Below are 26,340 nucleotides of genomic sequence, written 5' to 3'. Positions count from 1 at the left end.
AACAGGAAGATATACACAGCTGTTTGTGACTGAGGCTATCTAATCAAGGACATATTTTTGGTACTGAAAACAAATACAGCAATATTTTAAGAATAGAAACTGTGGTACACTATAAATCATGTTTGGTTGTGAACTGGAATAAACTTCTGTTCAGGCATTTTTTTTCCTATACGGTTGTCAATGGAGGTTATTGTTCCCAGTTCTGATTGCAGCTGCATGAACTCTTCCACGTCTTATGGCAAGCTGACTCAAACGTTTTGTCCAAAACACTTCACACTACACAATTTACACAATTGAGCATTTACAAGATCTGTGATCAAACTAATTTATTGCTTTTGTTATATTAGTTTTGCTGCTGATCGGCGCAGACCCAAATCTGAAAACACTTAAATTAAACCATGCAAATAGTCACAATTACTTCAGTCGGTCTACTGGCATATGTAAACACGAGTGCTTTAAGGTTCAGGAACCTGGCAAGCCTTCATAGGCTCTTTGCCTATGCATCCTGCAGGTATATAATGGCTACAAAATGGTCCTGCAGGGTAAGAGATGAAATTCACAGGCTGGACAAATGCTTGCAAGATAGATAAATATAATCAACTTGCCAGAAGTACTCCTCGTATCATATTGCCATACACAGAAAGGTTTGACAACCCATGCCTTCAAAAACAACAATTAAAGATGGCTAAGACCAGTTTCCTCAATCTGACAGTATCAGGTGTATTATTTTCATGACAGAGGCAATGAGTTGACCTACAGTCTGATGCAAAGGTTATTTATGTGTAAATGCTACATATTGCTAAAGTTACAGGAAGCTTTTAAAATTAAAATTAATGTTGCATAGTGATGGTTCCAAATGTACATGTAATGAACAGGTTGCCCATAAGAGCTGCTGACGCTGATAGCAGTGACATTAAACTGCTGCTGTAGTGCAGGCTGACAAGGGGACAAGTACACTGTAGCTAGCAGCAAGTTACCTGCTCTCTTCTTGTAGCTTATACACCAACTGGGTGTTACTGCTGAACATGTAAGTGCTGTGCTCTTCATATAAATCCATGAAAGGACACATACATGTACATACTGCACACACGCATATATATGCACATACCTTCGTACATTAAACAAAATTCTCTGGATGTGAATTCCTTGGCCTTCTAGAATCTGCAGCTCCCTCACTGACCTCTCCCAAAATGCACAGCTGAGTTCAGCTCTTGCCTTTATCAATTTTACCCAAGCAGAGCTTTCCTTGCATTTTTGCTTGGGCTATTTTTTGAGCTGAGTATTTTCTTGGTATGTTCAGCTAAAACAAAATTTCTTTGGAGAAAGGGAATGATGGCTATTTTAATATGATTGCAAGATATGAGGAAATTAGTGCTCATTTCATTTCACTGTGCTAGTAGTAGCTAAATATCTTGATGTAGACGTGCTACATTTTAATGTAGACATTAAGTAGACGTGGTCTCTGTGCTAAGGCTGTAAAATGGAGATGGGAAAGATGACTTTAAGGAGATATCAAAAGTTCAGAGTGACATTTAGGTAAGCAGCTTCTGTGAATGTTGAATGTGTTTTTTTTTTTAACCTTTGGAAATTATTGTTTTCATAAAATATGTGATCTTTTTTCCCACGTATTTACAACTCTTAATTATCATGTAAATATTTCTACCTGTGGCTTACTTATTGACAAATGAATATATTTAGTCCCGATACATTTAGTAATATGCTCTGAAGGCAAAGGCAATGAGGGCACGGCAAGAATGTATGGGCAAACAGCCTTGGGCAGGATGAATGCTATCCTGGACAACAGAGTTCAAATGGAACCAGCTCAAGTAGTCGGGGGCACAAGAGAGACACCCTTGTGTAACTTAGCCCAGGTTTTCACCCTGAATGAACAGGGTTCAAACCTAATGGGAATCAGCGAACAGAAGCTTCAAAATATTGATGCTAATCCAAAAAAAAAAGACACCAACCCCAAAACAACAACAAATACAAAGCAAAAGCTGAAGTCAATTCTCTAGCACAAACTGAATTTAAACCAGATTAATATATTCATAATATATTAGTACAGTAGCACATGTATATAATTTTATACATTAATAAACATAGATATATTGGGGTTGCATACTCAAAATGATTTTACTGATAGCAATGCGTGATCAAAAAAGTTTGGAGACTTCTCCTGCAAGGATCCAGGATCCATCCCTAAATGACCAAAGTGGGACCCCCATAATTTGAAAATTATTCTATGAAAAAAAATAAATAATAATAATGGTACACGTCTCTTGGAACTTCATGCAAACACCATTGAAATAAATGATGACCTGATCCAAAAACTTCAAGTGGGCTTGGATCAGGACCCTACAATTTAAGGCAGAAGAGCCAAGAGAAGGCATGAGGCATTCCTGAATCCTGTCCATACAGCCCTGCTGACTCTGCACTCCATAAAGAAATATTATGTAGCTAAAGAAGGAAAAAGTGGTTGTATGTAATTCTACATAAGAGAGCAGTTTTATGGTGATCAGGTAGATAATATAATTAAGTGTTAATATGGGACAAGATAAACACTTGCTGGTTTACACTAAAGGATACAGTTAGCAAAACCTAAGTTTAGCTGTCAGCTTTTTTAGTGTAACACAGCACAATCCTAAAAAGCAAAGCACTTGACATTGCTATTGTAAAATACCTCAATACAAAACACACAAGTTTTAACAAACAGCTGCATTCCCTCATCCTAAAAATGGATTCCACCTTATTCCTTAGCCACCTTATTCCTTAGCCAGTGAGATGTCCCCTCAGGAGCACAACATTGCTGCTAACAAGAGGCATTTTGTGGTATGAGACAACAACCCTTTTCTGTCATAGATTTCTTTTATTATTGATGGGTATGCTTGGGTGGCATTGATCAGCACCAGTTCCTCACTGACCACAGTGCCTCGGCTGTAGCAGGAGGCGTGCTGATACCCGATGCCAGTCACGCTGTCCCTCCAGCAGTTCAAAGGCACGATCTTTCCTTGGATCTGAATGATTAAGAAGGGCGCCTGAAATATAGCTATCGCTGCCGCTGCTCTCCGGAAGCGTTCCAATGTGATGCAACACTTTTATGCACCAGAAACAATTCCACCACTATAAAAAAAGGTAAGCTCATTTATTCCAACACCCAAAATCAATCATCGGCTAGCTGGAATAGATCATGTCTGAAAAGCCATTGCTTATCCTGCTCAGTTCCAATAGCAACCCTACTGTAGGTCTGTCTCTAACTGCACCAGTGAATGGGAGGGTCAAAGAAGAAAGCTTGGAGCATCAGCATCTATTTTCCTGCTGTTGGACCTCCCTTCACTAATCGAAACTTCTTTCAAGATGTCTCAGCTGGCTTTTTGAGATCCTTGCGGAGTTATTGCAGCCCTTCCCAAACGAAATTTTGCATTGTGCCAGATGCAAAAAGATGCCTGATGCTTCCAGAACATCTTTAATTGAATAAAACACATGATTATTAATAATATTTAATTATAGAGGATATCACTAAATTATATTAGCTCTGGAAGAATGCACTGATACAAAACCAGGGCTACCTTTTAGCACTGACACACGACTACTTCACTTTTGTTAATATGATCAATAGGACATTGAGGGATGTGTCTGCACTGGGCTGTTCTCTGGCACACTTGTGCTACGGTGGCTGCTGCTGTAATTCCCATCCATACACAAGGGAGGGACTCAAATTACTTCAGGGGGTGCAGAGGGGCTTGTTCATTAGTCTGGCCTCGCAAAATCTTGCTCTACTGCAGACATATAACTGGCTACACCTATTGTAATGTAATCCAAAGACTGCATAAATCAATGTTACAACAAGTATCATCCTTTAGATACCCACTAATGGTCTTAGCCCTTCGAAAAAGGCTTTTCCTGCAGCCTCAGGTCACCACGCCTGGTTAGCCCTCCGGTACGGCAGGCAGCACAAGCCTGCAGTCAGGACAGCTGGGTGGCTGCAAGGGCTCCCCAGCACTGCCAAGCTCTTGTAACCTTGGCTGCTGCTCAACAGACGTGCTGGCCTCCACGCTGCTGGCAGAGGAGGCAATGCTCATATACCTGCACCTCTCTGCTGCCTGGCCTCAAAGACTGCTGCTGTCCTCAGCGCAAAGAGGCCCTGCCCCTGCCTCCAGGCACTGCACGGTGACAATGTATTTCCTTAGGGTAAGTTCCCACATGCCCTTTTTAGAAAAGGGGATAGCTGAGTCACAGCATGTTTAGGTGGCTTACCCAAGATCACGCAGCAGCAGCAAAGTGGTAATTCTTATGCAACTGCTGAGGAAAGCAGCATATTTCACTGAATCACACTGCTTCCCAACCATTAATAATGGTTCTTGGATTCAGCACGTTCAGATCTATGAGCTATTCTGTCCCTGACTGATGGCTAACGAAATCAACTGCTTTTATCCTCAAAAACCTGAAGAGAAATAGGGTATACTTCAAGCTTATTTTACGAGCGAGCCCACTGTGGAGCAGAAAGCAAGGTGGTGGGTCCCAGAAAACTTTTCATTGTCAGCTTAAATAGGTAATTTTTTGGAGGCACACACATAATATTTAAAAATAGAAATTCTAAAGGAGCACAGACTGGCAAAAGCACACCACGAAGAAAAGCAGGAGGTCAACCTCGTACAGCTCCATTTGCAACCTCCAGCCCCCACAATCCCCAGAAGCCCTTGGGCTTGCACATGTTGTGGGGTAAGGCTGCAGGGGCTTTTGAAAGCAGTCTGTCAGCAGGCAGGAGGACCCCAAAGCCCAGCACGCTCAGCATCCAGGTTGAGCTATTGCTTCTCCATCACCAGCACCCCATGCTGCAGTTCACTAAGGTGAACAAGGGGAAGGGAACAAAGCCTACTGTTGGTTATAAGGTTTTTATCTTAACATGCTTTTTTTTATTATTATGTTATAGTCTGGAGCATGTCAACAGGAGATAAAGAGGAGAGATGGCTGCAGAATTAAATTATCCAGAGTGCTGAGCAAGCCTATTTCAGTCTACTGTGGTTTAAATTTGCCACCTGACATGATAAGGTAGAAAAGGTTATGTTACTCTTCAGCTCAAAATGCACCTGTCTAGGAAGCCCTAACATCCCTCATTAAAAGGGGTAGTGCGTGACCTAGCACGGAGGTTAATACTAATATGTTCCCCTGGAGCCACGACTGTGGTCCCTCATTACCATTATCCTCTGGATGTTGTTCTAAATGCTGGCACCCTAATTGATAAACAGAATCAGCCGGTTTCAGACCTCAGGGACAAGTGGCTAGAATTTGAGATAGTTATTCTTTGACACAGGAAAGGAGAGCTTTTTTATTAAGTGTCTACAGAACTTTAATCAATCTTCCCATGATGCTGGTAGTTCACAGACAGAGCTCCAGCTCTTGAAGGAAATAGGTTATCTTTTCCCATTGTGAGCTGCTATTTCCAAGGAGCATCTGATGCGAGTCTGAAGTAACCATGCAATCTGAATTTGAAAGGGCCATTAACCAGGAAAAATTAACAGAATACACAGAAATGACTGAGCTCAGATGATCAGTTTTCCAGCTATGACCTTTAATTCTCCATAAAGAGGTGTTCTAAAAAGTCAAATATTCTCCCCAATCTGGTTATTTAAACAGAATGGTGAGTGATGCTGCGTGTATGGAAGGAATCCAAAACAGTTTGGGTGGAAGAGAAAAATATGCACATAATAAGCCTTATTTGAAGAAGAAAACTCAGTATTTAAGCACATTACACTACTCTGTGATTCTTATACTGTGAGACTAGTGTAAATATGCAAGAACACTAAACATACATATAAATAGAGATAAACTGTGAATGAAATCTATTGTTCTCAAAAATCTATCAGAATACTCGAATACATATACTCAACAAACATATATGTATATATATATGTGCAATTTTAGGGAGAGACTAAGCATTTAGGGAGAGAATAAGCATAGGGAGAGAATGTAAGCATTCAAGCATGGTTGTAAAGAACTTGTAAGCCATATTAAATGACTTACAGGAGACTCAAACATCAAAAATGCAACTCAAATACAAGCTGTATGTTAGAGATGCATAGAGTTCAAACTCGTTATCTCATTTCAGACTGCCTTGACTAGGTACAGGGATGCTCACTGACCGCTTTCAATACAAGCTTTGCTCCCTGACGCTAAACATTTGCCTGAATCATGGCCAGAGTGAACAGATGAGTTGAACTTCATGCCCCAAATAGCAATGAACCAGTACTTAAATTCATAGGCAAATAAAATTCATCCTTACAGGAAGTGTTCTTCCCCTACACTACCTAAATTTTATTAAATGCACAGAGATTTGTTACCCATGTGAGGGTACAGTACTCATTCTCTGAAAGCCATCACGTGCCTGCTGAGGAGGAAAAGGACATAACCTTCTGAGCTTTCTGAAAGAGGACACTAATGTCAACCAAGTTGGCAGACATAGGCTTAAGTCCAAAGCTTTTGAAAGCAGGAGTTTATGAGTCCCTAGTCCAACATGCATTTATTTAAACATTGCATTGGCATAGCACCTAATGATCCAAGTCATGGGCCATCACCCTCTTGCACTTGGCAATGTATAAGCACGCACAGAACAAAAGCACATTCCCCAGATAGTTTACAATTCAATTACAAACAGAGATCCAATAGAGGGATGCAGCGTGGAAAGCACAAGCAATGAGATTGGTTGATGTAATGCAGTAGCTTGAAAAATGCTGATGTGATGTAGTTCTCCTTCCATATTTCTACCTTCCAAGTGTCATTAAAAATAGCCAGAATCTCTTTTTTTTTTTTTTTTTTGCCTTACAGCACTTTCCCAGGTGACTCTATGCCACAGGGATGCCACACAATTACAAATGGGAAAACTACTAAGGATGAGAGGGGAAATGAGTTAGGAAGCTGTGAGACAGTCTAGAAATATTTACAAAGTCTTACAAAAAAAAGGGGCTGTTGGAAATGACCCTTCTTGGGCAATAGGATTTTTTGTGGGGACAAACAGCACGTGTGACATAACAACTGGCAAGCTTTCCATATGAAACCAATTTTCAAAGAGCTTATGAATGTCTCTCTCCTGAATTTCTTCCTCGATTTTTGTTTAAACTATCCCTAGTCCTACATATGGAGACAGAACAAGCTTAATCGGGGCAAATATAAGCCTTTTATCAATTCAATTATCCATTTAAGGACTCACTCATTGAACTTAGCCATAAAATGTTAGAGTTGCAGTGCTGCTCCTGTCTATCAGCTTGCATGCATGTATTCTTTGTACCCTTAGGGACATTTTATCTTTTGAGAAATGTGACAGCCTGCCTTCTGAGACTGGCCTCAGCGGAGTCCATAGCCAATATATTGACAGATAGAAGATAGCATGGAAAAGTGAAGCAGTTCACAGCTTACTTGGGTGTGTCAAGCTGCTTTTGTCACCAGCCAAAGGATCTTTGATCTTTTAAAGCTATGATGGGATCTTTCAAATCATTAACTTTTAATTGTTTCTGTTAATTGCATCTGATCCCCCCTTCAGACCCCGGTGATCTGTGGATCTACAGCAGGATCACATCATACCCCCTTTCCCAATATTTTTACTTTTTGGAAAACATAATTAATGTATCTCCAAACACACTCTTTGGAGTGTTTCTTCATGGTCAGAAGAGCAGGCTCAAAACCAGAAAAATAATTTACTGATACGCACACTATTTCTGGTGTTTTCTGCTGAAATGTAAGGTGATTATTTCTACATGCAAGCTCAATCCTGCAGTTTTTCTTCCCTACATTTTGAAGAGGGATGAGGACAGACAGCTGTTTCAAAGTAAATTAAAAAAAAAAAAGTCATGGCACCTCAAAGAATATGCATGTTTGTAAAAATTACAGTCACAATGATACAGGATTAGCTGTGGAATATTACAGGGATCTTCATGATCCCTGTCAGCCACCACTTCAGATTTTGCATGCCACAGATAGGCAGCTATGTTGATTTCAGTGCTTCATTTTGGCAATACTACTATAGACACTGGTCAACACTGTTTTCCTCCCTGTTTTGCCTCACCTGAATATTACTGTTTCAGTGCTTCATCATCCCAGCTACATGAGGGTTTGGGTTCCTGCTGAGAAGTGTTTTCTTTTAAAATTACAATTTCTGCAAAGGTAATGGAAAACAAATGAGTTACTTTTTGCATTGCCAACATTCTTTTTACACTGTAGTATGCTTTTCAAGATCAAACTGTCAAAGTACCAAATGACACAACATTCAAAGTTGATTTTCTTGAATTTTAGTTTACAGGAACAGCCTCTCTTGAGGATACGTATGCCCATATACTTTAATTTCCTGTCTTTAGCTGAAGTGACCAGTCAAATGCTAGCACAAGATACTCATTGGGGCTTGAGATTTCTTGCCATTTTACAGCCTTTTCAGCAGATACTCTTGTATACAAGGTTTAAGACCAGTGCAGCTTTAGACTTCCAGGATAAAATCTCCCAGGTAAGGGCTAGAAGCGTATTTAAGAGGGGACTTATGAAAAGGACGTTTAAAATCAGCCTTTAAAATCACTGGCAAATATTTCCTAGACAAAATATTAAATTTGTTGGTTTAATGTAGAACTGAAAGCCTAGGTTTTGGTACTGGGGTGCTGTCCTTTCTCAGCGAAATAATCGTGTGCCCAGCTAATGGCACACTATATGGCTGTCAATATCACTTTCAAGTTATTAGGTCCAATCAATGTTGAATAAAAGGAAAAAAAGGTGGTCAACAGGCAATCTAGCTTTCAGTTTAACACTCCCTTGAGGATTTTCATTATCCTTTCCTTTTCTGCTCTCAAGGTTAGCTCTAGCTAGCCTATTTCTAGCTTCAACTTCCTGGAGATAATGCACATCCACAATAGCCTTGCTCCTCCAACGTCAGTGTGCCCTTCCACCTGAGTAAGCAGAGTCCCTTCTCTCTTCTATTATTTGTGACCTTTTCCTGGGTTAAAAGGTCGCTCCCGAAGCAGGCGGGTTTCACTCCTTATGGTGATTGCAGCGCGGAAAGCAGGCTTCTACCTTGTTAGAAGTGACATCACTGTACATTAAAGACATCATATCTCCTTTCATATTAAAATGCCTGTCAGTTCTGCTGCTCACAGGCTGTAAATCTGCCACAGTATCCTGGGCTTGGGAGTTTTCATTATGAAAATATGAAGATAAGCACTCTGCTTCACTGTCAGAGGGAAAGTAGTCTGGTAGTAATGAGGTTACTTGAAAAATAAATATACAATTTCTGAAACACGGATTATTTAATGTGGAACAATTTTAAAAAGGAATCCTTTCTATTTCAATTCCTTTAAAAAGTCAAGCTTAAAACCCAGTGTGAGAACAGGGTGAATATACAGTCCTGTAGAATTTATTAATACATAGACTGTGCACTTACTCATGCAGTAAATCATTAGATTTTCCCTTTGACTTTGGCCCTCTAGCCTTGAGTGAAATGACATACCAGATTCTAACCTGTTTTTCATCTTTATATCATACAACTACTGAAAGACTTGTATGTTCTGCAGGAAAGTGACAATGTTCAGTTGTTATATATACGACTTTAGAAAACGCATAGCAGAGAAATACCTCACAAGCAGCAAAGAAAAATATAAATAATTACCGATCAGTGCCAATTACTAATTACTAAATTACTCTCAAGGCAAGATTAGGATGTTAATACCTCACTATTAGGTAACGATTTGCATCCATCAATCTGAAAACTCTAGATATTTAATTTGTGTTTTGCAGAAGGGAAACTGAGTCACAGAGAGGTAAATTGACCCACCTTAACATTTGAGAGCAGCTCAGCATCTAAAGTGAGAGCAGATCCCACAGACTAGCCTGACTCGGTGTGCTTATTTCAAGCTGGAAGTTTGTTGGTGCATCCCCAAATTGTTCACACAGAGCCTGTAATGATGATGATTATTATTAGTTAATGGATAAAATTATCACAGATGTTTCCTTATTATAAAAAAAAACCTTCCTCCATCTTCTTAGAGAGTACCAATTCACTGCTATTGCCCATTTCCTTCTTCCTTAAATATTTGGAATTCCCTTCAATTGAGAAAACTTTAGCGTGGGAGCATAGCATATGTATTTTCAATCTCATCTTCCAGATCACATACTCCATTGTTGATACTCTGTTTGGGGAGCTGAAATGAATGGCTCAAGAGTTATTTATGGATGATGAAACTTTTCACCTCCAAGGCATTGATTTTAATGTCTGAACCCTACATCCAGAGACGGAAATAAATATATTTAGACTGTGCTGTGTGCATTACGTGAAATCAATTGGTAGTGTCAGTTCCAAGTAGGCAGGAGTTCAGGTGAAAAACATGTAAAAATAGATAGATGATGATTTGCATGAGGAAGGTGAATGTGTGGCATAGGAAGAATTCAGTAGCCAAGGAGATGACGTGCTCAGGCCGTGGTCTGAAGAGACCAGACCAGAGCATCCCACACATGTTGTGGAGGAAACCAGAGCATATGTCAGCTCAGCAGAGCTGGAAGTGAAACGAAGCAAGAAACCTAAGAAAGGCAGTGCATGGTAAAAACATGGCTTGCTTCTTCACTTCCCAGGAGATTTTCTTCCTCTTCTTTCTAGAATGAAGTCCTCTGTTCATGTAGACCAGAGCAAAGTAACGAGAGCTGCAGCTCCTTGGTGAACCAAGTCATAAGGATTTATAACCCGTTTGAGAGCAATATTGCCAACACCTTCCTGGCCACAAAAGCCCGCAAGGACTACTGATCAGGCTTTTGAATCATCTCTCTTCTCCTCAGAAGAACCCTTCAAACCTTTTCAGCTGCACGGTCACAGGTCACGTCTATGCTGAGTGGTTTCTCAGCGTTCACCATCGTTTCCAGCATCCACACAGGCCCATGGCAGCAGTAAGGGTGCAATTTTTAATGACGGGTCTGGATACCTGCAGACACTTCACGTTGCTGCCGTCTACGTTTTCTAAGTAGCATAGGGTGAGTGGCAAAGCACGGGTGTTGTCTTTGCCCTAAATCCCCCACAGTTCCTAGGGCTAATAGAGCTGCACTGATAGCACAGCTTTCAGTGAAAACTGAAAGCCAAAAAATGGCCCACGAGCCAGCGTGTCGAGTTCCCTGCATCATCCCCCTCTCCTAGAGGTAATCATCAAAACTGTTATCGCAGATTCGAAGGACTTAGGTCACAGTGTTCAATACCATTTTTATATAATTTTCCCAGCAATATCTTTTCCTCATCGAAATAGTCAAGAGTAAAATATATAGGAATATTTTCTTGCATGTGCACGAACACCAGGGAATCAGACCTGAACACGGTGTTCGAGGTTAACGGCAGACCCTGGGGACTGGGTCACAGGCAGTCGCACCACATTGACAGCTCTATATTTATAGCTAGCATCCTTATTTTCACTAGGATATGCACAAAAGGATAATAAAGTTAAAAAGACAGGAGTTGCATAATGTACTCAGTGCAAAATTAGCTTTTGACTTAATATGAAAATTTATGCCTTTGTTTTATTCTGAACAAAACTATTTATCTTGCATACAGAGTTTCTAGTCCGCCCACCTGATTTTACCTTTTATATATATATATATATATATATATATAAAGCTACAAAATCATCCTATTCAATTTTGCTTCCTTATCCTCAGGAATAGCGATTTGGTAGTCAATGGTCGGGAGTTAAGGGTACTGGAAAATACCAGCCCACAAATGCCCTAGGAGTGACCCAACATTGACATTAAATCACATTTTATTTCTAAAGAAATTGTGCTCTCCAGCTCTGCAGCTAATAAAGGTACAGAAAGAACAGAGTGATTACACCATAGTCTCCATTATTTTAAATACTGAATTGTTTAGTTTCCTGGATTAACAGCGGACTATGTAATTATTTTTAAAGTTACTGAAACTAGGAATACTTGATTTTTTCTATAAATATCTTTCCTATTTTTCCTCCACTTTAGAAATAACATACACTAATAAAAATAGCTTCTTCCATCTAATCAAGTTTCTGTTAATTAAGTGAATGTGGGAACTGAGCCACCGAGGATGCAAGTGATTCACCCAAGGTCACCCTGGAAGCCTCTGGCAGAGGCATATGGGAACCCAGGCAGTCTGACCAACACAACACCATCAGTTTTTTGCCTCTTTCCAGTATCCTCACGAGAGTAACACGTACCAGCCCTGAACACTGACTCTGCAGCCTCCACTCCTGGCTTCCAGTCTGGCTAATATCCAGAAAGGCACTCCTCACACTGACAAACTGAATCACTGCATGCTTATTTTTGTTAACACTTGAGCAATATTTTTATTTGCAGTTCAGTAACGTCTAAGGAGCTTCTTCATACTGTACAAACATCAGAAACAAAAGGCTTACAACCCCAGAGCTTAAAGCCTTGATCTTTTGTTTGCATCACCATTTTCCAGTATTTTTTCTTGATATATTCCAGGGCAAATGCTTCAAATTTCTCAGGTATCTATACTTTTATATATAATATACACACACACACACACATATATATTTAGTACTGTGGTCTGCATCAGTAAAAGTCAGTTTGCTACTATCACAACTGTTCCTTTAACTGTGCTAGCTGTCCCATCTAGTGAAGTAGCACTGCTGGGCTCAGGCTTAATGTTTTACATTTTCTGGAAGACTGCAATGTGTTGATGGAAAGCAAACAAACAAAACAAAAACCCAAAAACAAAAGTTACTTTAGGCTCAATCAACAATAAAAATAAAAATAATAATAATAAAAAAAAGGCTCTATGGCTCTTTCCAAGGAGAGATCAACACATTTTTTTTCCCATATACGAAATACCTGTGAAGGCTCACAGGTAAATGGAAAAAATGCATTGAGAGGCCAGAAGAAGTCAGGGGGTGGCAGCTCCCATCAGTTCCCCAAAAGAGAATTATTCTTCCCACAAGTCTACTCCTGTACTAGAGCTTCAGCTGAATCCTTAGGTGGAAAGGGTCAGAGGGACAGAAAGGCGGCTGAACGCTTCCCAATCCTCCTTTTTGAAACAAGGTGTGGGCTGTTTTCACCACACAATGAGTTAGAGCAGCCCTGTGTTTACCTCATATCCTCAGGTGGCCATCAGAAGCACTGCTGGGGAGCTGGGCACTAACCTTGCAGATGCTTTACACCAGCGGGTCAGTTACAAGGAACCATTTGAGCTCATCTCTGGGCTTAACCTTGACACCAGGATTTTAACCTGAAGTACTGAATTAGCATCAAACTGGCTATGGAAAAATTTACATTGAAATGTCATCTGGCATTGATATTCTGTACTGAAGAAAATAAAGAACTTGTGTTTCTCTGATGTAAGTATTTTAGAAAGTTTAAACATAAAAGGCTGGGTCCAATTTGATTGTAATTTGGATATAATCTAGCTAAGTGTTTCAAAAAATTAAAAAAAAAAAAATAAAAAAAAAATTGAGCCTTTACTTAATGTAACAGAAAGCACAGTTTTCACGTGATCTATTAAACTATACTTGAACCAAACAGAAAGCTTCAGACAAAAACATGTTACAAAAGGTAATCATGTCACTTAATCCGTATCGGATGACATGAACATCCCAGGTTGGGGAACGCAAAGCAAGAACCTGAAGACAACAGAATTTTTTTATGCCCTTTGTCTGAAATCTGTAGGACAGAACCTATATATATATATATATATAGGTTCTGTGATATATATATATATATATATATATATATATATATATATATATATATATATAAAATAATTATATATATATAATTAAGGTCCAATTTAAAAATGCATTAACTTTTTAATTGAGAACATGGCTGGGAATCAGCAGTTCTGATGATCTTAGCATAGCATTGGATATAATGTTGGATAACTAAGCCTTCAATTTAAGGGAAAAAACCTTTAATCTTTCACTGCATAGGAGCAGATTGAGTGTCATTCAAATGCCAAACGGCTTGAATTCTCCCATCAAAATGCATGCAAAGAGAATTTCAAACCTCTTAAGGCTCACAAGAAAGCTTATCCCTTGGGTGAACCAAGGAGAGCACTGCCAGGAACTCTGAGGGAGTTACATGAACTCTGAAAGCTTCTAGAGACCTTCCCTTTCTTTTCTACAGACCTGAAAGTCCTGGAGGAAGAGAGAAAGCCTTGGGCTGGGTTCTCATGTTGTTATCCTCGGCTCCCTGAAGACCTGCCACTTGGATTGAAAAAGCCTTTTTGTCGTGATGCTGAGCAGCACAAGGCACCAATGTGCTCAGTTCTTCCTCAGGGATCCTCTGGGATTGCTTCAGAGAAAACATCTGAGGCGCTTCCTTGACGCAAACATCGTGGAATGGACTTGAACCTGAGCCCCCTCAAGACTGTTGGCTCAGGCCAGTGGGCAAAGTGATTTTTCAGCAGCCAAGATCTGCTGCTGAGACTTTGGCTTCCAAAAACAAGCTGTGACAACTATCAGCCTAATGGTTACCCTTTTGGTACCGGCTCACTGAGATGGATTGGTTTTGAAACTTTCAAGATTTTTTTTAGAGGTGCCCAGAGCGCACAGGGGTAATTACCAAAACCTCCACTGACTTCAGCAGGAGCAGAATATCACCTTCCATCTCTCAAACTCTGGAAATGTGCTACAGCATTTACTTAAGGGCCCTCAGGAAACCCTGCGACTTCAGTGTTATTCTTAAATTGCAGGGTTCTCCACCTTGACGTTATTTCATGGAAGCTGATGCCTTCTGCCCCACACTCTCGGAGGCTCTTAAAAAGAAGTTTCCCTGGATTTGGTTCTCAGCCGCATATTTCCTTGCATATTTTTCTTTTTTTTTTTTTTATCTAAGTAGGTTCCAAAGTTGATTGTTAAAGTCTTGGGGTATGCCATGACTTTGGCCCAAATAGGTTTGTCCTCTGTGACAGAACTGTCAGGTGAAGATTGTTTCATACATCTTTTTTCATCCACTGATTGTAGCCAGGGATTATTTAGGCTGAATTCAAAGCCTTCCCACATATATTCTTTTGTCATCTGGATTGTTGTTCTCCTGCATTTAACTTATGTAAATGGTGTTCCTTTCAGAAGAGCTAGAAGAATTGGACGACCCTTTTTAACACGTTCTGTGTTATATGGCCATCTCACTCTACGGAAATGCTTTTATTTCAACTGGCTGGAAAGAAAAATCTCCCTAACTTTGAAGTGTTTTTTATTGCATTGAAAAGAGAGAACGAGAGACTGTCAAATCCCATTTCATTTTTTAAAGCTAACTGTAAAGTTTTAATTAGGTCCTCTGAACAAAGATTCCGAGATGCTTCATGTTTAAGAGTTAGCGATAGTATACGAGCTGCCGACTTCCATCATTAAGTTCAGTTGACAAAGGCCAATGCAACTTTTTCTTTGTAACTTTGTAACCATTTATGTTTGAGGTGAAGATGTTAATATGGAAATTTTGCGAGCTGGGAATGAGTACGAACTATCATTGTAATTTATGACCTTTCATCTAAGGCCAAATGTAAAGGCAATCACAACTGTTCTATATCTCAAGGCCAGCACATAGCAGATGTATGAAATTTGAAAGTGTTAGACATAAACTTTTATTACCAAATTATAAATAATTTCTACCACTTACAATGTTCACCTTTCAAGTTCATCTTGATTAAAACACAAGGGCAGCATCTCGCTGACTTCAATGAGTTGCACAGCTGGAAAAACTCTCTCAGTGCACTATGAAAGGATAAAGCAACACAGTATTTAGAAGAATCTACTCATAGCAACGCACGCAAAGTTTTAGATTTAAATCCTTTTTCATCTAGATGACCGAAACAACAACAAAAAAAGAGAATCATTAAACAATGAGGTCTGAATTTTATTTTCATTCCTGAAGCTTTGAATTCTGTAAGCAATCTGCTGGATGTGGATTACTTAAACCCTTTGAAGACCACCTTCCTGAGGTCATTTGGATTTCATCACTCAGGAAATAAAGCATTCCTTAGGTTGTGCATTAACAGATGTAGATTCAGGAAGATTATGTAATCAGAAGATAGGAATTTTCTTTCCAGGTCAAATCCCACCACACCAAAGTGCTCGTTAATGTATGTCTTATTGCATGAAGGTTAATTTACCCCTAAGAACAGCATGTGAGACTGTTTAGAGACCTATGGCAATGCTGGAAACATTAACAGAGATTTGGACTCATGACTTGGCCTCAAAGCATGGGAGCGGGGAGGATATGAAACCATTGGCCATTTCGATTCGGGTGTCTCAGAATAGACACATTTGTAAACACAGTAATGGTATTAAGAAGGGAATTAGGAGGATTTGGGTGGCATCAAACACCCCAAAAACAAACCTGGCACCCACCCGACACGGTGCCGCCTGCTCCCCGAGGTGCCCGTGTGTCAGGCTGGGATGGGCCCGGTGCTGAGGGGCGCCCGCCAGCACGGCCATGGTGGGCCTGGCTGCCTGGCCACGGCTGGTCTGCAGCCCCAGGATGAAGGCCTCCTGACCCGAGGTTTGGGCTGTTTTTCTTTTATTTTGGTTTGTGTTTGGGGGAGATGTGGCTGAAACTGCATTTAAAAAGTGAAGGCAACTCAGGAAGGGCGAACGCTTGGCCGTGCTCTGAAGAAAAAATTTTTCCCTGTTCTGAAGAGCACGTTTTCTGGAGCAAGTTTTCCCTCTGCTACAAGAATTAAAAAGTTTTTTAATCAATACTGAAAGAATAAAGTAAAAAAAGTCAGTCCAGATGCTTTCACAGAGGGTTAACTCCACCAGGAGTTTGGGTCACACTACCAAACTCCTAAAAACCAACGGGTTTTGTTTGCTTGTGGGTTTTTTATTTATTATTATTATTATTTTATTGTTAATAAGTATTATTATTTGTGATCTTGTTGAAGAACTTGGCACAGTTCCTAACGCGGGGACCAGCCCCCGCGGGTTCCTGTCGGGGCGGGCCGGCTGCCGGCGCTGCGCGCGCTGCGCTTTGTCCCTAGCGGCGCGCCGTAGCGGGGCCGCCCGCATTGGCCGCGAGCGGGCCGGGGCGCGCGCAGGAGGCGGCGGCGGGTGAGCGGCGGCGCCCAACGGTCCCCAACGGCCGCGGGGTAACGGCTGCGGGCTAACGGCCGCCGTGACAGGGCCGGGCGGGAGGGCGGGAGGGAGGAAGGGAGGCTCCGTGCCGGGCGGCGGGGGGTGCCGGGCCGCCCCCACAGGCGCTCAGCCGCTGCCCGCGCCTCTCCCCGCAGCCCCGCTCCGAGCCCAGGATGAGCCTGCGGAAGCAAACCCCCAGCGACTTCCTGAAGCAGATCATCGGCCGGCCCGTGGTGGTGAAGCTCAACTCCGGCGTGGATTACCGAGGTGAGCTCGCAGCAAGCCCCGGACAGCGCTGCTCGGGGAGCTGCACGGCCAGACCTGGCCGCAGGGCGGGGACAGCAAGGGGAGGGAGCGGCTCTGGGGAAAGCGGCGGGGAGGAGGGTAACGGCGGGTTTACGGATCAGAAATACCCATCTAAGTCATTACAACCCCTGGCCGCAGCGGTTGACTGCAGTCTCAAGACGAGCCTGAGTTTCTAAATCAAGTTTTTTAGAGGTGGGTTTGAATCACAGCTCCTGAAATGGTCAGGCCCTCAGTGCACTGACAGCACGCCTTTTTGAAGCCACCCCTTTCCTGTTCCTTCATGTTCCCCAACTCCTACCACAGACCTTGGTCCAGAAAAGCTTCAAACAGTAACCTGTGCTATCAGCAACTACATGGGGATGAAATAGGACGAGTTGTGTGCTTGGTTAAACAGCTCCTAAACTCCTGTTGGATCAAGACACACAGGGATACAGAAGAAAGCTCAGTGTGTTTTTTGCACCTCTGTGCCCAGTGTTTTTTAACACAGTCAAACAGTTTTATTCCAGAACTCTTTGGCTTATCTGCAGACCTTCATGCACTCTATGCAGGATTATTGGGTGTTTTTTATGTTAAGTTTAATTTACTGCTTAAAAAACACCCTATAATCCTGGGATTATATAAGGGGAGTATGTTAAGTTCATACTCCCCTTAGGCTAAGACTATCAGCCTGCCAATTTTTTTCCTCAATAGTGTCCAAACGTAACTGAAACTATCACAATCTCCCATCAAACACAAGCTAGGCACTTTATTCTAGAATGATTTAAACGTTACCATTGTGCCAGAGATACCTGTTACAGGTAGGTTCAATTCAGTGGGCAAAGCTTAGTGCTTGTGAGACAAGACTTGTTTGTCCTGTGACAGGAGCCTTTGCATTCTGACAGCTTCAAATTCTTGCTCACTGACAGGGCAAGCAGTGCCTTATTATCCCTTCCTGTTCCTCTTCAGTGCCTCTCAGCTGATGAAATTTGTAATCTGTCATTTCTGTAAATTCATTCTTGCAGGATTATGTAGTGGCAGCTCATTCAAGGTAATTAAAGCGAGTCATCACTTGCCTAAGAGTACATGCAAGGTGTTTTTGATATACTTCCTATGGTACCTGATATACTTCCATTGGTACCTTTTACTCATTAAGATACATTTGTAACCTGTCCCCTTAGCTAGGCCTGGAACTCTGCTAGTTTAATGTGCCTACAGTCAGGCCTACAAGGAGCTAAAGAACACTGAACAGTCAGGTTTTCCCCTTTGTGTGGAAACAGAGAAGAAAAACACATACAGGAAAATAACAATCCTCAAACCATTACAAGTTGGCAGAAAAACCTAAATTCCTAATTATTTAATGGAATATATTACAGTAACACTTCTGGAAAATGAGAACATGCCCTAGAGGAAGATTCTCAGTCTGGAGTTTTCTTCCTCTCCTCAGTACAGCAATGTACTGTAATTCCTGACTTTTAATACTAGGTAAATAAATGAGGTTCTTCTCAATTTTAGTAGTGGCAGTAGTTTTAGTGGTAGGGTCTGTGCAGCAATGAAGTTGGAAAAATGCACAGGCAAGACTGAGGTAAGAACAGCTTTTTAGAAGTTGTTTCATGTACACACAAAATCAGAGTGCGTTTTCTGAGCAATTCTTCTGTTAATCCCCACATTCAGTTTGTTACAGAAATGGTCCGTTCATTAGCTAAGTTTAATTTAGTGCTGGCTGTAGTGGTGAGTGCAGATCCCGAGGAGTGCTTATGAATAAAAATGCCATCATACTGCCAGCACAGTGCAAGTACTGTGTCAACAAGGTGCAGCCTGAACAGGGGCTATGAGAGGTCAGAATACAAAAAACTTCTAAAGGTAGTGCATGTTATGCATATTTTGCAAATGCATATTTTCCTAATCAAGAGACCATCTAATATAACAGATTTTTTTTCATGCTGTGCATTAATTAAGCAGTGTAATTTTATTTTTGTGGGAAGAAATCAGTGTCATTTGGAAACACCCAGCCTGTTCAAAGTGATTTAGAACTTTGCTCACACAAAAACAGACTGGCAGCCCACGTTATTCTGGGTCTGTGAGCATAAAAATCAATCTGAAAAATGTATACAGTGTCCTGTATTGAAAGGGTTATTTTTCAGATACATCCTTGACAGGCTTTAATTAAACTGAACTTAATAGTTTTGTTCTTAGGCTACCCTGTTACACCTAATGTCACAAGTTCTTCTTGGGCATAAAACAAGCAAGAAGGGACAACTAAACTTTCAAGTGGAGGTTGTTGATCTTCTGGAAGCCGTGCCTCAGTGACTCCTCCCCCCCCATCCTTATATCAACTGATAAAGTTGCTGCTAGAGGACCTGGGGTTCCTTACTCACAGCTTCATTCTTTTAAGATTCCTGTGATCCACTGACTCACCTGCAAGCTTGGGCTTTTAGTTTGTTGTAAAGAGTTTTGTTTTCTTCCCTGTACTGTTCAAATGCAATGCATTTTTATTTCTTTAAAAGTAAGTTTAAGCTGATTCACTGTTAAACTGTCACTACCTTCAGGTGTCCTGGCTTGCCTGGATGGGTATATGAACATAGCTCTGGAACAGACAGAAGAATACGTAAATGGACAATTAAAGAACAAGTATGGGGACGCCTTTATCCGAGGAAATAATGGTAACTCCTCCTCCCTGTGTTATTGCTCAGTAAAAGAACGGTATTCTACATCTGAAGTGTGACTGAGGTGTTAGCAGGTTCCCTTTAAGAATATTCCTTCCATAATTCCTTGGAAATATGTTTACTTGTTATAGTGCCCTTTTCAGGGTCTGTGCTCTTCCTCATTCCTGTGGCCCTTTTTGCTTCTGATCTTAGAGATCTTTTGGAGAAGCGTGCTCTTTTCTATTCATTCACAGACCTCAAGTTCCTGTCACTTGACAGAATTACTTTTACACCTGCTGCCTGCCAAGGTGACCTCTCCTCCACAGGAAATTCAGTGTTTTGCTAGGTAAACTGCTGGACACATGGATGATATGGACAGCACATGGGTACATGGAGACACAGACAGCTCTATGTTCCTGAGGTGTGAATGCCCCAGCCTGAACACACCTGGATGAGTGGTGTTCATTAGTACTGCAGGCTATTTTTATAGTAGAGGTTCTGTGATCAGTCAAGAAAAATCACTTGCCCTTCACTATTGAACCCTGAACTGTCCCAGTGCAGTACATGAATTTTAGTGTGCTGCAAGGACAGTTAGCATCCTTCCCCCTGCAAGAAACTTGCTTCTAATCATGGGCTGATGGTATCCCAGGTTCCTGGAATGATGCTGTGGTATCACAGTTAGGCTGTAGCAGCAGGACATGCCAGGGAGAAGAATATCTAAAAATAGAAAAGGTTCAAAAGCCAGATGTGAAGAGACTTGTAGAAAAGGTAAATTAAGCAGCGTTTGCCTAAGTTACTAGAAAAGAAAGCACAAGCCAGGAAGGGAAATAGAAAGAAACAAGAACTGAATCTCGCATTACATAAGTAGTCGAGGAGACTGTGGCACCAGCGTGAAAGATTCTGTTCTGTTTTGGGAGGAGAAACAGTCCTTGAGCAAGGCCAAGTGCTTTTTTGCAAGGAATTTAGCTTATTATGATAAGAAGTACTGCGGCACTGCAGCTGGACAATCAATTATGGAAATAAGAATTTATAATAGAAGTTAATAACAATTGGATAAGAGGGAGGAAAATGAAGTACAGGCTGGGCAGAGAGCTTAAGATATCCCAGGTTTAGGAGCATGATACAATTTCATGTTGTGGACATTCAAAATACAGTTTGCATAGTCCCACTCTCAGGTAAGAAACATTCCTAAGAAGTGCCTGGGAAACATTGCATCAGATGGTGCTCTGGTGTCACCAGCCAAGTAGGCAAGAGATGCCTGCTGTCGCATGGGTAATTAGCTTTGCCAGAAGTGCCTGGGATTTCGGCTCTTGTTGAAAGACCATAACATTCATGTCTAACACTCTTAATTCTGCTGTGTAAAGATTTTATCATGCTCTCCTCAGTAATGCTGCAGGGTAGCTGGGTTTATTCTCATCTGCCAGAGTGTATGGTTTGGTTCTGGATATAATACTGAGCCAAGTTAGTACATAATGTATAAATTTAATAACATTTCTTGAAACTTGAATGTTTCAGACTTTGTTCATGCTGAAGGGGATTCATTACGCTTACTTTACAAGCCATGGAACTAAGATGTTTTAAATAAACAGTCTTCTGCACGGCATTTACTGCAGCCCTCTTATGTGTGCCATTTTCTCGTTTTCACAGTATTGTACATAAGCACACAGAAGAGAAGGATGTGAAGATGCCAGAAGGAGGCTAATTTGTACTTGTGAACCTTTCCAAAGGGATGAGAAGTATTTGATTTGCAGTTAATAACTCACAAGTGTTTAAATATTTTTTTTAAATAAATGTAAATGAGTCTAAGCTTCCTCAATGTTTTTGTTTCAAAATACTGCTTTGTTCCACAGTACAGAAATAAAGTAAAAATTAAGCATGTAACAGTACCACAAGACTAATTCAAAGCAACAGCTCATTTGGTTACACTAGCAGTCACAGAAATACTGATTGGAGGTAAGCAGGCGTAGAATCACAGCCATGCAGCCATGGCAAAATGATCATTTAACTGATGTTGGGAAGGAAAAAGAATCAGGTGACAGCGACCTGTCTTTTTTGGAAAAGATTCAGCTTTAAATGCCAAACTGTAGCAAGAGTCATTGGGTAAAAAGTTCAGCTGCTGACTGTTAAATTACCCGAAACATCTTGAATTGTGGATTGGAATCAAGGGATGCAACAGTGACACTTCAACAATTAGGGGTGGGGAAAGAATTGAGTCAAATGGAAGAAAAACCCTAAGGGGGAGCACTGCACCCGCTGTGGAAGTCAGTCACCAGTGAAAAGCTCTCAGCTGGTAGTCCAGCACAGCTAGCAGCCACTTCACCTCCCACTCCGTACTTCCCTCCCTCCCCGACTGCAGTTACCTTTGTTTTGGTTTTGCATCTCTTTCCAAACACAAAGGACTTCTTCAATAAAAAGCATTTTAAGCTATTATTTAAAGCTATTCCTCAAAACAGACAAGAAATCTAAAAGCTTTTGCTATAATATCACACATATCCTGTTCAGATAGCTTGCTCTTTTTCCTCACAACTTAGCACCATCCATACATTGTTTTCTTTATGTGCTAGCCAGAAATGTGAAAAAAAATACATTGAGCTCATAACATGGGGTATGCGTAAGGGAAAGAGAAATATCTGTGCAGGCAATGAAGTCGGAACTTGTTTGTTTACATTCTGCAGCAACCCTCCCAGTTAATCAAAGACAAGCAAGTAAATCCAGCTCAGTTTTAGATGGATACTTGCATCGATTTATAAAACCTCTCTTCTTTTACTTGCAGTCAGACAAGAAATAAATATGAAGGTTCAGGTGTTTCTTAGTCTGAGCATTACTGCACTTAACATCCAAATTTTTCAAAAACACTTCCTTGTTCCTCAGGACAAGGTTATAATTTAGGGTACTGTGTCTCATGGTGAGGTTATTTAGCCTTTTTTTTTTTTTAAATGAGTTTTCTGAAGCCCTCCTTTATTCTTTGAGTAGCTTACAGTGTCTCCAAGAATAAGAAAATACTTCTAGCTGTGGATGGATGAACACAAGACAACTGTGTTAGTGTAACATTGCCCCATTCTTTTCAAGTACCAGTAGCTCTAATGCGAGTAACATTTCAATTATCCAAGGCAGAAAATGTAGGTTGCTTTTTTAAAAAAGTCAGGGAATAATTCCAAATTATTTTGCAATTAATAGTTAACCTTTCTACATTAAAGACTTCAGAAGCCACTACAGAACACACAAATAGAGACGCTACTTTATAAAATGCTTCAATAATTTATCTTCCTTTGACAAGGGCTTGAAAATGGTCCAGGATGTGAGTACAAATCACCAACGTGCTCTTTTGTAAGTGACTTCTAAAAAAAGAAAAAGATGTGCTCCAAGTGGAGCACGCAGTTGCTCATTTGTTTTGTCATTTTTATACAGCTGGCAGGTTACTGTGCTCTTTCAGTCCCTGAGACTTTTTTTTTTTATCATTCCTCCTCTATCTACCCAGCTGTAGCAACACATGTTGTATAGACTTTACATTATTCTCAAGTGCTTGCACCTCTAACTTGATCACTGCAGTTCTGTTCCTAAATGGCCGATTACAGAACAACTTTCAACTGTGATTGGCTACTTCAAAGGCAGTGCATGGTCTAATCACAAATTAAACCCCAACTTTGGAAAATACTGTTTAAATACTGAGATTTTAATGTGGTTTAGATTATGAAGTCACGATTTGCTACATGTGATTGATAAAATTTGTGTTAAAGAAGAGCTGTTGCAATCCACATTCGAGTTTAAAAATAATTAAATGTTTAATTCCCACAATCACTGGCCTTCATGTACGTTTTTCAAGGTTTTCCTCTTAATTCAAGCTTCAGCCCCTATGTTGAATCAAGCAAACATTTAAGCCTTACTTCAATTATTCGTTCCAATGTTTGTTTTGAGCTGGATACAACATTCATCGTGGTTTTATCTTACTTCTCTTTATTTTGCCTATCTTTTAGATTTTGTTTTGACTTACAGTGTTGTATGTGACAACATACCAGCTACAAGTAAATCAGACGCTGGGCAGTCAGCTCTCAGAGTAGCACATGGAACGCTATCCAAAATTTAAGGCAAGCTTTCTCATGATACATGTATATAAACACCATAGAATGATGCATTTCACAAACTCTTTGTGCTTAGAAATCACTCAGCCACATTTATACGATCCTTACTCCACTGGGAAAAGATCCACCAACAACATGATGCATTTTCCATACTCTTACAATTAGAAGCGTATCTTCCTGCAGACAGGATCAGGCAGTAACACACCCTTCATTTTACCTAACTTACTATGTCCTGATGCTCTTTCCCTAGCAGCTAGGTATCAAACTTAACCTTGAGTGACTTACACTTGCTTAGCCATAACAGCAGCCACTTCACTTAAAAGAATGCCTCCAAAATAAAATAATCAAAACCTAACCAACAAATTAGTTGAGTTTCAAAGGACAGAGCTGCGTTTCCCTACCTCAGTAACTTCACACAGGATCACTCCATGAAACCAAGGCCACCCAAGCACTTCCCCAGTCCCGCCCCCTCCCATGCTCTCAGGCAGACCCTGGGAAGAGCAGTAACACCAGAACCAATCAAGAAACCAAGTGGAAAAGCCCAACTACACCACAGCACCTTCAACAAAACCCTGCCCAGGAGCAGCAACACAGCAAGAGAAAGCACACCTGGAGAAGGAGCTGGGTACTTACCAGCAGCAAGGAGCAAGCCAAAGTGTGAGATGCAGTTCTCACTAAAGCCCCAGTGCCCTGCAGGGAGCACAGAGAGCTGGGAGAGCTTTGCTTTAAAGGTGCACGCACTGCTGACCACTCACTTTTCCAATGGCCACCTGGCTCCTTGCTGAAAGGAAATCTAATGTAAAAGCGCTCCGAATGGTATTTCTGTGAGCTCTGCACAGCTTTCTCACAACATTATGGTGACAAAACAGCCGCCCAGAATGCTTTTGGGCACCACTTGCCCATGAAGCGCTGAGGTTCGTGCCCGGCTCCAAAACGGGTTACGCCACAGCGCTGCAGGTTTTGGCCGCATTGTTCACGGTAGCCAAAAGAATGTGTGAAAGTGTTTGCGAAGTGACGCCTTAGAGCATTTGACTGATGGTACCAGAGAGATGCCTGAGCTTTAATATGCCAATCCATGCCTGCGGCCGGCCCCAGCTCATTGTCATTTTTGAAAGCAAACAAACTGCAGAGCCAGTGGTTTAATGTTTGAGGTTCCTGTGCCAGAGAAAATGCACGGGCGCGAGCTTTCCCTGGCTGGTGCTGATCCTGCCCGTGAGGCCGTTTCACACGCAGTGCTGCAGTCAGGTTACCCCAAGCAGGCGTATCAAGCCGCCTGGCTGCGGGATCGCCAGCACCAAGCAGCACAACAGGAGCCCGCGGGCAGCTCCCCCTGCCTGTGCCACCTGCCTGGCCTTGCCCTTATCGAGCAGGGCAGCCAGGCGTTCTCATGAGAACAGCCTTCAAGAAGAGAGTTGTTTTCACAGGAAATCACATAACAGTTCAAATGGCCGAAAGGGAGAGCGTCTCTCCTCAGACAGGGTCAGATCTGCTCTGCACAGCACGACATGGGGAAAAAATCCATCCAGGCTGTCTGATGCTACCTGAATGTGGGGTGCCCAGCACCTGAAGGGACGTGCAGTTTACTCACTATCTGTATTCCTCCTGTTCTGCCTTACTAAAGCAGTTTTCCTAGTAAGCTCTTTGTTGCCAGGCCTCTCTTACTGAAATCCAGCAAGAGCCCTGCACCATCCCTCCCCGCTAATCCCCACCCGCACCCCCACACAGGCTCCAGTAGTTACCAAATAAAATAAAGTGGCAGGGGGTGGTTAAGCAGAATTTGTAAGAGAATGAGGCTCAGGAGGCCACACAGTATTTTGCATGTGTGTGTGTGTGTGTGAGCTCATTCCCACCAGTAACATTTGAATGCACTGCCGAACCAGAGAGTCTGACAGAGGAATAGCAAAACCAGCCGATGGAATAGAAGCAGGAGGCCCTGCTGGCACTTCTGACCTTCCTCCTAACTAGACATAGAGAAGCATCCTGCTTTCCCTGATCTCCCCAACCACAGAGCCACAGACATGCACGGGTCAACCCTGAGATGCCAGTTTGCAGGCATTATTCTTCATTCTCCTTGTGGGACTTCTCACATTTTTTACCAACCTCCTTCCCCATTTAAATGTTGGCTACTGCTCCCAGTTTAAAGATGACACGAAGTACTTAAATAAGACAGTACTCCCAGCTTTGTGGGTTTAGCGATCAGTTCCTCGTGAGCCCAACACAACTAGCTGTTGCCACCTTCTGTCTCGCTAACTGATCAATCTGCTCCTACTTCTC

General features: G+C 41.5%; 2 protein-coding genes across 6 annotated transcripts in view; one reads left to right on the top strand and one right to left on the bottom strand.

The window, feature by feature from the left end:
- Window positions 1-24,814, bottom strand: part of ZNF827 (zinc finger protein 827) — a 163,867-nt gene extending 139,053 nt beyond the window's left edge. For 2 of the 4 annotated variants that reach the window (XM_072037409.1, XM_072037412.1), the window contains exons 1-4: window positions 24,700-24,748; window positions 15,607-15,701; window positions 9,803-9,924; window positions 8,057-8,146 (exon numbers count right to left, since the gene is read on the bottom strand). The gene's annotated coding sequence lies outside the window, so the exon portion shown is untranslated. Of the gene's footprint in view, window positions 1-8,056; window positions 8,147-9,802; window positions 9,925-14,117; window positions 15,353-15,606; window positions 15,702-24,699 lie in introns of those variants that run through there. The other 2 variants (XM_072037410.1, XM_072037411.1) reach the window with 2 other exon arrangements.
- Window positions 16,910-21,793, top strand: LSM6 (LSM6 homolog, U6 small nuclear RNA and mRNA degradation associated). Of its 2 annotated transcripts, none has more exons than XM_027456702.3 (4): window positions 16,910-17,036; window positions 17,216-17,327; window positions 19,892-20,005; window positions 21,635-21,793. In XM_027456702.3, exons 2-4 carry the CDS (start codon window positions 17,234-17,236, stop codon window positions 21,667-21,669), a joined length of 243 nt encoding a protein of 80 aa, XP_027312503.1. In that variant the 5' UTR covers window positions 16,910-17,036; window positions 17,216-17,233; the 3' UTR covers window positions 21,670-21,793. The 2 variants fall into 2 exon arrangements, with proteins under 2 accessions (XP_027312503.1, XP_027312502.1); XM_027456701.3 differs by having other exon boundaries at window positions 16,927-17,074.
- Window positions 24,815-26,340: the final 1,526 nt, after the last annotated feature.

Source organism: Anas platyrhynchos, chromosome 4 (assembly GCF_047663525.1).
Source record: "Anas platyrhynchos isolate ZD024472 breed Pekin duck chromosome 4, IASCAAS_PekinDuck_T2T, whole genome shotgun sequence".
In the NCBI taxonomy this organism is placed as follows: domain Eukaryota; kingdom Metazoa; phylum Chordata; class Aves; order Anseriformes; family Anatidae; genus Anas; species Anas platyrhynchos.
The sequence above is the reverse complement of the archived record's forward strand: the minus strand, read 5'-3'. Positions and strand labels throughout refer to the sequence as shown.